This window comes from Oncorhynchus nerka, linkage group LG3 (genome assembly GCF_034236695.1).
Source record: "Oncorhynchus nerka isolate Pitt River linkage group LG3, Oner_Uvic_2.0, whole genome shotgun sequence".
NCBI lineage: Eukaryota > Metazoa > Chordata > Actinopteri > Salmoniformes > Salmonidae > Oncorhynchus > Oncorhynchus nerka.
Genome location: NC_088398.1, coordinates 47,934,389 through 47,952,328, shown reverse-complemented (window position 1 = coordinate 47,952,328; position 17,940 = coordinate 47,934,389). Strand labels below are relative to the sequence as shown.

The window sequence follows — 17,940 nt, the reverse complement described above, 5'->3', positions numbered from 1 at the left end:
GACAGACAGACAGACAGACAGACAGACAGACAGACAGACAGACAGACAGATGCGTAGTTCAAGAGCCAGACATTGTTTATTTGTTTGTTAATCCAGGTGGATTAAGTTATAATCCAAGACCACCCATTTAGCACAAAGTTCTGATAGGTGAAATATGTTGTCCTGGTGCTTTATGCCAAGGCCTGGTCATGGTTTACAACACTCAACACAGTGAACACTCTCTAGTTCTATAGCACACGGTTTACTACACTCAACACAGTGAACACTCTCTAGTTCTATAGCACACGTTTACTACACTCAACACAGTGAACACTCTCTAGTTCTATAGCACACGGTTTACTACACTCAACACAGTGAACACTAGTTCTATAGCACACGGTTTACTACACTCAACACAGTGAACACTAGTTCTATAGCACACGGTTTACTACACTCAACACAGTGAACACTCTCTAGTTCTATAGCACACTGTTTACTACACTCAACACAGTGAACACTCTCTAGTTCTATAGCACACGGTTTACTACACTCAACACAGTGAACACTAGTTCTATAGCACACGGTTTACTACACTCAACACAGTGAACACTCTCTAGTTCTATAGCACACAGTTTACTACACTCAACACAGTGAACACTCTAGTTCTATAGCACACGGTTTACTACACTCAACACAGTGAACACTCTCTAGTTCTATAGCACACGGTTTACTACACTCAACACAGTGAACACTCTCTAGTTCTATAGCACACGGTTTACTACACTCAACACAGTGAACACTCTCTAGTTCTATAGCACACGTTTACTACACTCAACACAGTGAACACTCTCTAGTTCTATAGCACACGGTTTACTACACTCAACACAGTGAACACTAGTTCTATAGCACACGGTTTACTACACTCAACACAGTGAACACTAGTTCTATAGCACACGGTTTACTACACTCAACACAGTGAACACTCTCTAGTTCTATAGCACACTGTTTACTACACTCAACACAGTGAACACTCTCTAGTTCTATAGCACACGGTTTACTACACTCAACACAGTGAACACTAGTTCTATAGCACACGGTTTACTACACTCAACACAGTGAACACTAGTTCTATAGCACACGGTTTACTACACTCAACACAGTGAACACTCTCTAGTTCTATAGCACACAGTTTACTACACTCAACACAGTGAACACTCTCTAGTTCTATAGCACACGGTTTACTACACTCAACACAGTGAACACTCTAGTTCTATAGCACACGGTTTACTACACTCAACACAGTGAACACTAGTTCTATAGCACACGGTTTACTACACTCAACACAGTGAACACTAGTTCTATAGCACACGGTTTACTACACTCAACACAGTGAACACTAGTTCTATAGCACACGGTTTACTACACTCAACACAGTGAACACTCTCTAGTTCTATAGCACACGGTTTACTACACTCAACACAGTGAACACTCTAGTTCTATAGCACACGGTTTACTACACTCAACACAGTGAACACTAGTTCTATAGCACACGGTTTACTACACTCAACACAGTGAACACTCTCTAGTTCTATAGCACACTGTTTACTACACTCAACACAGTGAACACTCTCTAGTTCTATAGCACACGGTTTACTACACTCAACACAGTGAACACTAGTTCTATAGCACACGGTTTACTACACTCAACACAGTGAACACTAGTTCTATAGCACACGGTTTACTACACTCAACACAGTGAACACTCTCTAGTTCTATAGCACACAGTTTACTACACTCAACACAGTGAACAGTTCTATAGTTCTATCAACACAGAACACTAGTTCTATAGCACACGGTTTACTACACTCAACACAGTGAACACTCTCTAGTTCTATAGCACACAGTTTACTACACTCAACACAGTGAACACTCTAGTTCTATAGCACACGGTTTACTACACTCAACACAGTGAACACTCTCTAGTTCTATAGCACACGGTTTACTACACTCAACACAGTGAACACTCTAGTTCTATAGCACACGGTTTACTACACTCAACACAGTGAACACTAGTTCTATAGCACACGGTTTACTACACTCAACACAGTGAACACTAGTTCTATAGCACACGGTTTACTACACTCAACACAGTGAACACTAGTTCTATAGCACACGGTTTACTACACTCAACACAGTGAACACTCTCTAGTTCTATAGCACACGGTTTACTACACTCAACACAGTGAACACTCTAGTTCTATAGCACACGGTTTACTACACTCAACACAGTGAACACTAGTTCTATAGCACACGGTTTACTACACTCAACACAGTGAACACTAGTTCTATAGCACACGGTTTACTACACTCAACACAGTGAACACTAGTTCTATAGCACACGGTTTACTACACTCAACACAGTGAACACTAGTTCTATAGCACACGGTTTACTACACTCAACACAGTGAACACTAGTTCTATAGCACACGGTTTACTACACTCAACACAGTGAACACTCTCTAGTTCTATAGCACACGGTTTACTACACTCAACACAGTGAACACTCTAGTTCTATAGCACACGGTTTACTACACTCAACACAGTGAACACTCTAGTTCTATAGCACACGGTTTACTACACTCAACACAGTGAACACTCTCTAGTTCTATAGCACACGGTTTACTACACTCAACAAAGTGAACACTCTCTAGTTCTATAGCACACGGTTTACTACACTCAACACAGTGAACACTCTCTAGTTCTATAGCACACGGTTTACTACACTCAACAAAGTGAACACTCTCTAGTTCTATAGCACACTGTTTACTCACGCTCACATGTCAGGTACACTTTCGCACCTGGCGATGAATGGCATGTTTGGGTTTCTTCTCTCACGACGGAGGCTGTTATGATCATCAGTCAATGCTGAGGGATCTGTGAAGGCAGAGCATCAGAGGCAGATAGCAAGTAAACAGGTTGCCAGATTATAATACTGCCAGATAAACAAAATGTCCTCTTCAATGAAGCACTCTAATTGATGTGTTTGTGGATGAGGCTCGACTACAGTGAAAGTGAGAGGACGATCAGCATGTATGTGCGTGCGTGCTTGTGTGCCTGTTGGTTTGTGTATGCGTGCGTGCGTGCGCCATGTTTGTGTATGTGTGAGAGTGTGTATATAAGTGAGTGTGTTACTGTTTTAACACTGTATTTTATTCTTGCAGGCTCTGAATGGCTTTGTGCTGGTGGTCACAGCTGAAGGACATGTGTTCTATGCCTCTCCTACTATCCAAGACTACCTGGGCTTCCATCAGGTAACACCTCCAACATCTGTAGCATAACACAACTGCAACATCACATATGTAAACCGTGCTCCTCATCACTGCATAACCTCACCACTTTCTGCCTTTGTAAAAAATAATGACCGGGTGTCGTGCAGATTAATGTTGAAATACGAAGGCAAGACATTTGAATGAAGGAAACAGATTAAATCTAGGAATTAGGGGGATGAAGTGGGCTTTTGTTGAGTTTCTGCTCAGGCTAGTTGAATCCCTTTGAGAATGAATCTTCTAAGAGACAGAGAACCAAAGGCAACATTTGTTGTTAATCAACGTGAGCAAGGCAGTGCACCATCTTTGCTGGAGAGCTACGGCCCACTGCATAACTTGGTAACAATCCAGATTTCCATTTATCATCAAGGAAGGCGAATGTGCAACTCAACGACCTGTTAACTAATCAAAATAGGCAGGTGTTGAAGGAAGCGTCTTGTAGCAAATTTGCAGTTGCGCTTTGCCTTTTTTTCCTGGAAATGATCGTTTGAGAATTCCTTATATAACCATGATCATGACATTCTTTTCCGCAGACGAAGAGAAATCCCATTGTTGTGGAGGTGCTGGTCAACTTCTACTCCCATACTGAGCTATATGATCTATTGTAGCACATGTGCTTTGTGTTAGCCATGCCTTCTGTCATTACTGCTACTGCGTCTATACAGTTCTGCGAAGCCCACAAGAAAGTGACGTATAGCTGGGGTAATGCTTTGATCCTTTTGTCATTGCTGCCGCAAACATATAGTAAGATTACAGACTTACAACTCAGTACTGAGGCATACATTTTCAAATGTATGTGGCGAACCCTATGGCCTATGTTATAGTAACTTGCAACTGAGCATAAGGTACATACAGTAGAGACAGGACAAGGATGTCTTTCAAACCAAAAGAGATCACAGATGCTTCCTTATGAACTGCAGTTATGACAGCTATGACTGCATTCTGTTGTGCGATGAAAATAGTTTGCTTGAATAATCCTACTATCTTGACAGTTATTGACCTCCTCATCCAATATATATATATATATATATATATATATATATATATATATATATATATAGTATAGAGTCTATTCAGTGTTGACAGGTAACTATGATGCCCCACTGAGAGGGATGCCAGTCTTAATACAATCCGTTGGAGTTTAGCACAACAAACACACATAGAGCTTACTTCTGCCACAAATTAGAAGTCTTTATAGTAGTTGGATTATATTTAGAGTTACAGTTCGCACGAAGCCTTTCGCATTGGTTTTCAGTAGAAATTCATTCAAAATACAGGTCACTGCCAAAATCAAGGAAGTACTTGACTATTGAGAGATACAAAGTATATTGAAAGCAGATGCTTCCACACAGGTGAGTTAATTAAGCAATTAAAACACACCATCATGTTTAGGGTCACGTATAAAAATGCCCAGTTGCCCATTATTTTGGCTACCATGGTTGGAAGAAGAGATCTCAGTGAGTTTGAAAAAGGGGTTTCAAAGGAGCATAGGGAGCTTAAAGGATGTGTGTGTGTGTGTGTGTCTCGATCAGCAGATCTCAACCCATTTGAACAATTATGGGAGATTCTGGAGCGGCACCTGAGACCACGTTTTCTACCACCATAAATAAAACAAATGAGGGAATTTCTTGTGGAAGAAAGGTGTTGCGTACCTCCAATAGAGTTCCAGACACTTGAAGAATCTATGCCAAGGCCGATTAAACCCGTTCTCTCGGCTCGTGGTGGCCCAGCGCCCTATTAAGACACTTTATGTTGGTGTTTCCTTTATTTTGACAGTTACCTGTATATCAGTGCCATCTGACAATGTGATGTTACTCTGTTGGTTTGAAGAGTCCAATATGGCTTTGACCACAAACCACATTGTTCCTCTTGTTCTGAAGAGAGCGCCAGAATTCTCAATTCTAAGTGAATCCGAGGAAACCAGAAACAAACAGTGTCCAGGACCCACTTTAGTCTTGTGGCTTCGGGGTTTGTTTTCTTAATAACAGACATAAGCTGAGCTCCATTACATTGCCGTTATAGTTTCTCAGTGGTGGGCAGCACAGTTGCATTTCCTATTTTAGGTCCTTCTTAAGGCTCCTATTAGTTGTCCATTCCAGCGGAGGCCAGACTACTTGTGAAGTACACATGTCATTAAGTAACCCTGATATGGCCTGTAGACACCATTATTATTATGTGTCTACCATAATAATCGAGGCTACAGCCATAGTCATAAACTACACCTAAAGGAAAACCATAAAAAAACGATATTTTGGTATTTGTTTCATTAGTCCATTGTTGACATAGTCCCAAAATGTTTTGCATGTCAGCAATCAAGTTTTCAAGATATATAACCTTCAAAATACATAAATAAAGCTGTAATGAAGCATCATACCGGCTGTATTTCTGTATTTTGAAAGTTTTACACTGAGTGTACAAAACATTAGGAACACCTTCTTTAGCCCTCAGAACAGCCTCAAACCTTCTGGACAGGGTGTCCAAAGCATTCCACAGGGACATTGGCCCATGTTGACTCAAATGCTTCCTACAGTTGTGTCAAGTTGCCTGGATGTCCTTGGGGTGGTGGACCATTCTTGATACACACAGGAAACTGTTAAGCATGAAAAACCCAGCAGCGTGGCAGTTCTTGACACACTCACACCGGTGCGCCTGGCACCTACTACCAAATCCTGTTTTAAGGCACTTGAGTATTTCGTCTTGCCCATTCCCCATCTGAATGGCACACGTATACAATCCATTTCTCAATTGTTTTAAAGCTTAAAAATCCTTCTTTATCCTGTCTCCTCCTCTTCATCTACACTGATTGAAGTGGGTATAACAGGTGACATCAACAAGGGATCATAGCTTTCACCTCGATTCTCCTCGATCAGTCTATGTCGAGGAAACAGCAGGTGTTCCTAATGTTTTATACAATCGGTATATAAATTGAAAACTTGATTGCTGACATGCAAAACAATTTGGGACTAAATCAACAATGGACTAATGAAACAAATACCAAAATATAGTTTTTGGGGTGGAATTGTCTTTTAACTTCTGATAGAGTACAATCGTTGAGTTTGCCCTCTCTCTTTGTCTGTCTGTAGTCAGACGTGGTTCACCAGAGTGTGTTTGAGCTGATCCACACAGACGACAGAGCCACGTTCAGACGACAGCTTCACTTTGCCCTCAACCCCAAGCCCTTTGACCCAGAGCAGGGAGGAGACGGTGAGTGATCTGGAGGGAATGGTTTGTGGCAAGTTTTTTCTGTGAATTTTTGTGTAAGTCATCGATTGATGTCAATGGGAGCCTGTTCAAGCTGGGTGTGTATATTTCAAGTTAAGTTTTGCCCCATGTTTTTGATGATAAGCTCTCATTATACGATCTTTCACCCTGTTTTTTATGTTCAGGCATGGCAAGCAGCAGTGACATCACCAGGAACATTGTGACCTATAACCCTGAGCAGCTCCCCCCAGAGAACTCCTCCTTCCTGGAGAGGAACTTTGTGTGTCGCTTCCGTTGCCTCCTGGACAACTCCTCTGGCTTCCTGGTGAGTCTCTCATCTATAGGGCTGTAGAGAAAACATCCACTTTGTACTGTCACCAGAAAGTACTTCATACACTTTATTGTGTCCTAAGAACTAGGGTTGCAAAGCTACCGATCATTTACCAAAGTTAGTAGAATCTTCAGTCATTTTGGTAAATAACAGAACCTCTATGGCAATCTATTGTAACTTTGGTAATTTATACTTGAATAACTTTGAATAACTTTGGGGCGGCAGGTAACCTCGTGGTTAGAGCGTTGGACTAGTAACCGAAATGTTGCAAGATCGAATCCCCGAGCTGACAGGGTAAAAATCTGTCATTCTGCCCCTGAACAAGACCCACTGTTCCTAGGTTGTCATTGTAAATAAGAATTTGTTGTTAACTGTCTTGCCTAGTTAAATAAAGGTCAAATATATATTTTCTTCATATATAGTATAATTTCTTTTATATCTGTGTCCATATTGTCCATGGGTTTCTAGTAGAAAGACCATATGGTTTAAGAGAATATAGTCTAATTAATGAAAAGTATACAGTGGGGCAAAAAAGTATTTAGTCAGCTACCAATTGTGCAAGTTCTCCTACTTAAAAAGATGAGAGAGGCCTGTAATTTCCATCATAGGTACATTTCAACTATGACAGACAAAATCAGAAAAAAAAATCCAGAAACTTACATTGTAGGATTTTTAATAAATTTATTAGCAAATTATGGTGGAAAATAAGTATTTGGTCACCTACAAACAAGCAAGAGTTCTGGCTCTCACAGACCTATAACTTCTTCTTTAAGAGGCTCCTCTGTCCTCCACTCGTTACCTGTATTAATTGCACCTGTTTGAACTTGTTATCAATATAAAAGACACCTGTTCACAACCTCAAACAGTCACACTCCAAACTCCACTATGGCCAAGACCAAAGAGCTGTCAAAGGACACCAGAAACAAAATTGTAGACCTGCACTAGGCTGGGAAGACTGAATCTGCAATAGGTAAGCAGCTTGGTTTGAAGAAATCAACTGTGGGAGCAATTATTAGGAAATGGAAGACATACAATACCACTGATAATCTCCCTTGATCTGGGGCTCCACGCAAGATCGCACCCTGTGGGGTCAAAATGATCACAAGAACGGTGAGCAAAAATCCCAGAACCACACGGGGGGACCTAGTGAATGACCTGCAGAGCGCTGGGACCAAAGTAACAAAGCCTACCATCAGCAAGGGCATTGAAGATGAAACGTGGCTGGGTCTTTCAGCATGACAATGATCCCAAACACACCGCCCGGGCAACGAAGGAGTGGCTTTGTAAGAAGCATTCCAAGGTCCTGGAGTGGCCTAGCCAGTCTCCAGATCTCAACGCCATAGACAATCTTTGGAGGGAGTTGAAAGTCTGTGTTGCCCAGCAACAGACCCAAAACATCACTGCTCTAGAAGAGATCTGCATGGAGGAATGGGCCAAAATACCAGCAACAGTGTGTGAAAACCTTGTGAAGACTTACAGAAAACGTTTGACCTCTGTCATTGCCAACAAAGGGTATATAACAACGTATTGAGATAAACTTTTGTTATTGACCAAATACTTATTTTCCACCATAATTTGCAAATAAATTCATTAAAAATCCTTTAATGTGATTTTCTGGAATTTTTTTTCTCATTTTGTCTGTCATAGTTGAAGTGTACCTATGATGAAAATGACAGGCATCTCATCTTTTTAAGTGGGAGAACTTGCACAATTGGTGGCTAACTAAATACTTTTTTGCCCCACTGTATATTAATCGACAATGGCATTATTTTCAATTATCAAATGGTACAATGATTGACTTTTTCACCAAATATTGAAAACAAATACATATTGACATACAGTACATTGTAGAATAATAGTGAAGACATCAAAACTATGAAATAACACATATGGAATCATGTAGTAAACAAACAAGTGTTAAACAAATCAAAATATTTGAGATCTTAGATTCTTCAACGTTGCCACCCTTTGTCTTGACAGCTTTGCACACTCTTGGCATTCTCTCAACCAGCTTCACCTGGAATGCTTTTCCAACCATCTTGTCAGACTTCCCACATATGCTGAGCACTTGTTGGCTGCTTTTCCTTCACTCTGCGGTCCAACTCATCCCAAACCATCTCAATTGGGTTGAGGTCGGGTGATTGTGGAGGCCAGGTCATCTGATGCAGCACTCCATCACTCTCCTTCTTGGTCAAATAGCCCTTACACAGCCTGGAGGTGTGTTGGGTCATTGTCCTGTTGAAAACAATGATCGTTCCACTAAGAACAAACCAGATGGCATGGCGTATCGCTGCAGAATGCTGGTTCAGTGTGCCTTGAATTTTAAATATATCACAGACAGTATCTCCAGCAAAGCACCCCCACACCGTCACATCACCTCCTCCGTGCTTCACAGTGGGAACCACACATGCAGAGATCATCCGTTCACCCACTCTGCTTCTCACAAAGACATGGTGGTTTGAACCAAAAATCTCACTGGTCTAATGTCCATTGCTCGTGTTTCTTGGCCCAAGCAGTGGTTTCTTTGCAGCAATTCGACCATAAAGGCCTGAGTCACACAGTCCCCTCTGAACAGTTGAGCAGCAGAGGTAAATCTAGGTCTTCCTGTGGCGGGCATCATGAGAGCCAGTTTCATCATAGCGCTTGATGGTTTTTGCGACTGCACTTGAAGAAACTTTCAAAGTTTAAAAAATGTTCCGGATTGACTGACCTTCATGTCTTAAAGTAATGATGGACTGTCGTTTCTGTTTGCTTATTTGAGCTGTTCTTGCCATAAAATGGACTTGGTCTTTTCCCAAATGGGGCTATCTTCTGTATTCCACCCCTACCTTGTCACAACACTGATTGATTCAAACACATTAAGAAGGAAAGAAATTCCACAAATTGACTTTTAACAAGGCACACCTGTTGATTGAAATGCATTCCACGTGACTACCTCATGAAGCTGGTTGATAGAATGCCAAGAGTGTGCAAAGCTGTCGTTAAGGCAAAGGGTGGCTACTTTGAAGAATCTCACATTTAACATTCCACAATGTAGAATAATAGTAAACATAAAGAAAAACCCTGGAATGAGTATGTGTGCCCAAACTGGTACTGTAGTAAAATAAATAAATAAGTCTGAGGTTTATATTTAGGATAATGTTTAACAGCTTTGTTATTCTATTTTGTGTGTGTAAATAATCTTATTGAATTATTTTATATATTTCACATGTGATTCGGCCAGATAGAGAGGGCCATTCATAATTACAGAAACTAGTGATAATCTGAAGTACCCAAAAGGGCCACTAGATGTCTTGTGATGGATTACATAAAATCCTTGAAAGTTACCAGAATTCTGGTAGTTTACTGGTAAGCTTTGAAAGTTTCCAGTAATATACTCTCCCTTTGCTACCCTAATAATAACACATACCAGCACCGTTGATCAATATGACAGTGTACAGTGAGTGGTGGATCTTGGCAAAGTTTGGCTAAACTTTTTATACAGTCACCAGCCAAGTTTCTGAGTCTAACATCCTTTGTTCTCCTCATATTCAGGCTCTGAACTTCCAGGGGCGTCTCAAGTTCCTCCATGGCCAGAGCATGCTGGGGGATGACGGGACACGCAGCCAGCCCAACCTGGGCCTGTTCACCATTGCCACCCCTGTCCAAAACCCGTCCATTTTGGAGATCAGAACTAAGACAATCTTCTTCCAGACCAAACACAAGCTCGACTTCACCCCCATGGGTGTTGATGCCAGGTGACTCTAAAGGCCTGAAACTAGTTCTCACTGGGTCCCAAAAAGTTGGAAGCTTTGGCCTACATTTAGGAAAGATGTATGATAGTATTTAACCTGTGCCTTGATCAAATGTATGACTTTTTAAAAATGATTGTCACAATTTCACTTATATATTCAACATGTTTGAGGGAGGACTTCACAGGTGAACATGTGTTATGTGCTGTACTTTCCACTAATGCTCATATGGTGTGTCCTGTCTTGTCATCTCTCTACAGGGGGAAGGTGGTCCTGGGCTACTCAGAGATGGAGTTGTGTATGAGAGGCTCTGGTTATCAGTTCATCCATGCAGCTGATATGATGTACTGCGCAGACAACCATGTCAGAAGTAGGTTTTCTTCATCCTTTATAATAACTCTTTATTAGTTTTAATCAATATTTTTTTGCAGATTTATCTAATGCTATGAATCTTCTTCTCTCAGTGATTAAGACAGGAGAGAGTGGTCTGACCACGTTCAGACTGCTTCAGAAGACTGGGTGCTGGGTCTGGGTCCAGGCCAATGCTAGGCTCGTCTACAAAGGAGGAAGACCTGACTTCATCATCGCACGCCAGAGAGCTTTGCTGTGAGTTATCTGCAATATGTCTGTATCATAATTTTTTATTGTTTCTCAAAATATATGATTGCATATTCATTCATTCAGTCATTCATACATATTATACAGTAATTCCGAGGGAGAGGAGCATTTACACCAGAGGAAGATGCAGCTGCCCTTCAGCTTCACCACCGGGGAGGCCCTGCTGTACGAGACCGGCCCCACTCTGGATGCCACTGAGTTCCAAACCAACTCCCCAAAAATCCGCAAGGTGGAGTCTCTGGACCCCCAGTCTCTGCTGGGCTCCTTACTGAAGCAAGATGAGTCCGTCTACACCCAGCCCCAGGAGCCTCAGCTACCCATAGACCAGGCATTCATGGACAGCCGAGCGCTCACCAATGTGGCCTGTAACTCCTGGCAGAGTAGCATGGAGCCCCAGGGGCCCGACGGGGATGATGATGGTGACGGCCCCAGTGAGGTGAAGCAGAAGGGGGCGGTGGTGGCCATGATAGACGCCCTGGAGAAGATGGCACGAGATGGGGACCTGTGTGAGGCGCTGCAGGGGCTGGACGTGGACACGGCCGAGCTGATGGAGTGGGAGAGTGCCCTCCTCAGGCTGAGCCAGGGATCCAACGGGACTGGGGGTGGGGATACCTCGCCGGAGCTGGATGACATCATGACCAATGACATCTTCTCTTACGTGGAGGAAGCCTTGTTCAAGGAGAGCAGCGAGGGGAGCGGTAACCAGCCCAACTGCTCCATTATGGTCAACAACAACCCTAACCTAAACCTGTTCACAGAGGTGTTTAACAACAACAACCAGGATGGACCATTCACAGGAATGGTCAGCCCTACAGGTGTAGGACAGTGCAAGCCCGGGTTGCTTGACAGCCGCAGCTTTATCCATAATGGCTCCCCAGTGAACAGTCTAAATGGTCAGGTAACAGGCAATGGACCAGATGGTTTGGCAGGACAGAACCAGGCAGGACCACACCAGGTGTTCAACAGCACCCAGAGGCTCTCCCACTTTGGCCCCCAGATCCCTCAGATGGACCTGAACATCCCCACCCTGCAGCAGCTACAGCTCAATGACATCTTCGCCCCCTCTCTGGAGCTCCCCGAGCTCAGTATCCCACACAGCTCAGGCCAGAACGGGGCTGTTACGTTTTGCACCAACATGGCTGGATCCTGTGCTCAGGCACCGAACAACCACATGGGAAGCCCTCAGGGTATCACTGGCCAGGTCCACTCTAACCAGCCACCTCCACAGTTTTTCATTCATAATGGCTTGCCAGCTACAATGGCACCAAACGGACCTCAACAGATCTCTGTTCCGCAGTCCAACCATGTAGCACCTAGTCTGGTGGATGGCTGGGCATCCATGATTCCCAGTAATGCCTTTGTTTCACCCCAGATTGAATCTAGCAATCTCAATCTATCTAATCCACTTCCGACTGCTTGCCTTCAGGGAAACAGTGCACCATTTCAGTCACTCAAAATCCAGAGAGTTCAGCAGTGGCCCCAGAACCAGCAGCAGCTGCCACCCCCAGCCAGCACAATACAGAATGGAATAATGGAAAATGGACACACATTCATCCCTGACTGTCACAGTCAAGACACAGAGACGCAAAGAGTCCCTCTCACAGGCCTTTGGCCACAGAACCCCAACAGACTGTACCACCAAACTCAGCATGGGGGATTGGCCAATGGCCAGCCTGCTCCATCCAGTAGCTGCATGTTTGAGAACATCTCACCCCCCTTACCTAATGGAAACAGCCACGTGGATGGCACCAGGCTGGCCCCCACGTTGTCTGTATGCCAGAGTAGGATGGTGGACCCCCAGGACCAGAGTCCTCCACAGGGCTCTTGCTACTTTCAGTGGGGCCCCAGTGAGCCGGTGGTGGGCACGTCAGCCGTCATCCAGGACAGCGCCAGCACCAGCCCCCCGTCTCGCCCGCTGGTGGCCAACATAACCACCCCTGAGGGCCTACTGGCCATGCAGCAGTACCTGGCTGGATGCAGCGGAGTCGGACAGACACAGGTAACTAAGCACCCTCTCGTCCTCTGCTGCTACTGTTATGGATGGAGCAGTGATTTCTTTCCTTACCAAATGAACTGGTTTTCACGCAGATAGGAAAACTCAGGGCACTAAATAGTTATGAAGTAATTTCTTGATAGGAATCATTTTTACTTTATGATATGAAACTTTATGAAACAAGCCAGGCATCTGATTCTATCTTTTGTCATACTTTTTCCCCAACAGATTCCAAGCCTCCCTGTCATAGACAGCAATGGAATATTCTCTTTACCACCCCTTGTAAATGGATCCATGTGCTTTACAGAGCACAACCAAATCAACTATTGCAACTTCTAAACATGCGTCACATTGCCTTACGAGGTACAAATGGCGGACAGAGAGAGGAGGAAGCCATCGTACAAATGGCGGACAGAGAGAGGAGGAAGCCATCCATGAATCTATTCATCCTTCCATGAATCTATTCATCCTTCCGTGAATCTATTCATCCTTCCGTGAATCTATTCATCCTTCCATCTGTACGCTTTCATAGACAACCCTCTGCCTTAAGAGATGTCTCAGTGAGGGTGTTGTGAAGACAAGCCATCCCCTCATCATGTGTGGTCAAACACACCATCCCATCTCCCCATATCAGTGTTTGCAGTAAATACAAGGACTCCTTTAATTACACCTTGTCACTTCTGTCAGCAATGGAACAAAAAAGCGGCAACTTCAAATTGAACTGGTTTTCTTTGTGTTTTTGCATTGTCTTCTGTTTTGTTTTGCCGATGCCGTGCCTTTTGTTTTTATTACCGTGTAACAACAATTTCTGTCACAACTTGTTTGTTTAATTGCCTTCAATGATATGAATGAAGTATGAATCCTCACTAGTGCATTTGGCTGCCGTTATAATGGCTGGCGCTACATGGCTTTTTAAGGTCATGACCAATTCCCAAAGTGATATTCTCATGAAGCAAGCCGTATTCATTTTTTCCCCCAAACGTTTGTTTCTTGTGCACTTACATTATAGTCGGATGGTGATAGGACACCATTCAAGTTTTCACTCATGGGAAAACAAAACAAAATACTAATGTTGTACACAAAAATAAAGTCACAACAAACATTTTTGTATGGAGTGTAAATACAGAAATTGAATCTATATTCTTATATAAAGACATTATGTAAAACGATGTGAGTGCACTTGTGTTTATGACTGTGATGAACATGACTATGTTTACAGCGTGTGTGTGTGCAAAGGCGTTCGTGTGTGTTTGTGTTCTCTTGTTCTGGAGAGTGAATGAAGCAGTGTACAAATGTCCCGTGGAACTCAGTTGGTAGAGCATGGCACTTGCAACGCCAGGGTTGTGGGTTTGATTCCCAAGGGGGACCAGTATGAAAATGTATGGACTCAATACTGTAAGTCGCTCTGGACAAGAGAATCTGCTAAATTGCTCAAATGTAAATGTACTAATAGACATTCTGAGGAAAAGATGATGTATTTCATTGAAATGTCTGCATTGGTTGCAGAGTAGGCAGTATGACTAACCATGCAAGGCATGTGCTTTCAGATGATACCCCTTGTAATGCTATTGGTATCCAAATGTCATTACAGTTTGACAATACTCTGATGCAGTATGTCGATAATGTTATATCAATAGTAGTAAACCCTTTGTTTGTTTTTCTTTGCCTTTGTTTTATTTTGGTATTATCTAAACTTCACTAAGCCATACGCTAACTTCTTATGGTCATAATACAAACTGTGGAGGAATGCGGGCCCTAATGCTGCATCTATAAGGACTAGTATAGTAACCATAGTTACTACAGACATGGGACTAGAAGTCGAACTTCCCACGAGGCTGCCATGATGACTCCGCATATTCAACAAATGGAACTCCATGTCAGTCAATGATTGACAGAAAGATGGCAGATCCTCCCAATTGAAATGTCCCCTGACACTGAAGGCTCCCGTCATCACTCATCTCTTGTCTCCCTCAGAGGGCTCTGAGACTAAATCAATATGGCCACCCACCTTTCATTTCCTTTGACCTACTTCCTCATTCTGCTCATATGACAGGGCAAGATAGATGAGAGGAATATGGAGGAAACTAAACCCGGCCAACTAGAGGGCCTCTCCTGCCAAACTGCTCTCACCATTTCAGCTCGCTCAGTTCAGTAAGGCAGAGGAAAGTACATATAGTAAAGGGAGCTATTCTATGTATTGGGTATATTCACATTTAGCTTTGGCTTTTAAAATTGTATTTAGTAATTGTTCTTGTTGCTTTAACCAGCTGATATACAAGCTTTCAAAGTGCCTGCCTTGAAATGTTGATAAAGTTTCTCGTATCAAAGCGTATATAAAAGAAAGGGAAGGGTATGCTATACAGTATACTGTATATTAGCCCTGAGCCATGTAGCTATTCTTTAAGCGCACTCTTCAACAGTCTTCAACATCAGGCAGTTGCAGAGTTCAGCATCAATATATTATGAATATTTACATTTTTGCATTTGTTGGTTGTATGTTTGTTTATTTGTATGTTTTGTTATTACGTCTAGTGGCCTTACAACATCAGTTAGACAGGTATTCTCTTTGTAAGCCTTTATTTCCACAGAAATATATAATTTAGTGTAGTTCACTTGTATTTAGCCAAGTATAGTGTATGCAATGTATTGATAATTACCAACTTACTTGTTACCATTTGTTCCTTAATTGTACAATTCAATTTCATATTAAAAATACTCCTAATAACTTACTGCTGTGTTACTTGGTCATTGTTAAAGTGAAATACTCCTGTTAGCCACTGGAGGGTGCATCTCTTCACTGTTGACTGAATAACAATCATCTCACTGGCCTATGTAAACAGTGCAATGAGAAGACTCATGACTCATGTTTAGGATTTCCACTAGGGAATGGGGATACCTAGTCAGTCGCTCAATTGAATGCATTCAACCAAAATTGTATCTAGCCCGTCTGAATCAGAGAGGTGCGGGGGGGCTGCCTTTATCGACGTCAATGCCCATGGAGCAGTTGTTGGGGGTTAACTGCCTTACTTACTCAAGGGCAGAACGGCAGATTTTTCCACCGAGCTGTCTCTGGGATTTGAACCAATGACCTTCCAGTTACTGGCCCACTAGGCTATCTGCCGCTATAGTACAGCCACAAAAATGGCCTATATCGTATCAAATTGAGGAAAAGAAAAATGTGCTTTTTTTGTCTTCATTTTAGGTTTGAGTTAGGCATAAGGTTAGCAGTGTGGCTACGGTTAGGGTTAAGTTTAAAATACAATTTTAAGAAGATATATTTTAGAAATAGGCGGGGTTTAGGACATTGTGGCTGTAATAACTACTGATGACCTGTGCTTAGAGCTAAAACAAATCTAGACTGAGCTAGAGGAAAGTTAGGACACAAACTGTGGCGCCCAACAGATTCCTTAAATGCTCTGACAAACAGACAGACCACCAACGCTTTAAATACACAGATGTTAAATCAACTGTAACTGAAGGTGTTCCTGAATAATAATAAAACATCTAAGCAAATGTTACCATTGACAAAACAAATTAAATTAGATAATATCTGTTACAACCATAAATAGACATGAAAGAACCTGGCCCTATTGATGAATGCCAAACATCAATCACTCACAGACAAGTACTGTATCTGCCAACAAATGATACGTCTTTGCACCATTCTCATTGGGTCTGCATTATGACATCATTATCACCTCTCAACCCCACTCTGCGCATCCAAAGTACCTCTTTCTGGATCTGCATCAGTTGAACTTGCCCCGAAACCACTTCTATCCTCAATCAGTGAATTAGTCTTGCTACGGTTTTATAATAACGGGATCAGGGCTGTTGCGCTGTGGCAGGCAGAGACCAGAGAGACAGAGACCGCTGGGTTTGATGAGGTTCCCATGCCCCTGCAGCCACAGGTTGGCACACAGCAACGTCAATCATACCCTACCATGCTGCCCGGCCCAGCCCGCAGGCACAACTCACATAAAAGCCCTGGCGCAGACTCTGACGATTACTTAGTCATTAATCATAGACAGAGGGAGAGTGGGCATTGTTCACAAACAGATCCCCCTGATTCACCGAGTCACTATAGGACATAAGAAGTTTCACTGCGGTTTCTTCTCTTTTGTCTTCTCATTTACTTGTGTACATTGAGGGATGTGCACTCAAAGGAACAGACAGTACAGGGTTCCTGTATGTTAACAATCACACATACACAGTGCATGGATACACGGGGTTACATGTGCTATAGTATTTTCACCAAAGTGTCCCACAGAACTACAGAAATAACACATTTGATTATCTAAGATGAATTTGCTCCAGCAGAGAAAATGGATTGTTGGAAGGTAACTCGAGCTACCCCTAAAGAAAACTCCCGTGCTCTACTTAAATGAAAGGATTAAGGCAAAGGAAAACAGAGAAATCCAATTTTACAATCAGCTGCGCATAATATTATACTCTCAGGCAAGTTATTTTGTGTTTGCCAACCCCTCATCAGGAATTCTCTCTTTTTTTTCTATTTTCTTTACAGTGGATTTTGCTAGCTTTGGAGACTAGACTGTACAAGAAAGAAAAAAAAATTTTTAAGAGTTGTGGTTCTGAAAGTGATAATTTTTCTACTGCACCTGCATTCCTTGCGGATATCATTGAGTTTGGGCAATTTAAGACGTGATTTCACACCCGAATTTATAAAGGTTTTCAATGGCTTAATGTCTTAAACAAAATGCTCTCCTGCTGATACAGCATGTTTACATTTAAGTCATTTACATT

General features: G+C 42.5%; 1 protein-coding gene across 1 annotated transcript in view; it reads left to right on the top strand.

Moving 5' to 3' along the window:
- LOC115116332 (aryl hydrocarbon receptor-like) overlaps positions 1–15,908 on the top strand; it is a 50,025-nt gene extending 34,117 nt beyond the window's left edge. Inside the window, exons 4-11 of the mRNA XM_065013005.1 lie at positions 3,201–3,290; positions 6,389–6,509; positions 6,692–6,831; positions 10,372–10,574; positions 10,829–10,938; positions 11,033–11,174; positions 11,274–13,185; positions 13,408–15,908. Of these exons, the coding sequence (XP_064869077.1) occupies positions 3,201–3,290; positions 6,389–6,509; positions 6,692–6,831; positions 10,372–10,574; positions 10,829–10,938; positions 11,033–11,174; positions 11,274–13,185; positions 13,408–13,518 (2,829 nt within the window). The 3' untranslated portion in view covers positions 13,519–15,908. The remainder of the gene's footprint in view (positions 1–3,200; positions 3,291–6,388; positions 6,510–6,691; positions 6,832–10,371; positions 10,575–10,828; positions 10,939–11,032; positions 11,175–11,273; positions 13,186–13,407) is intronic.
- Positions 15,909–17,940: the final 2,032 nt, after the last annotated feature.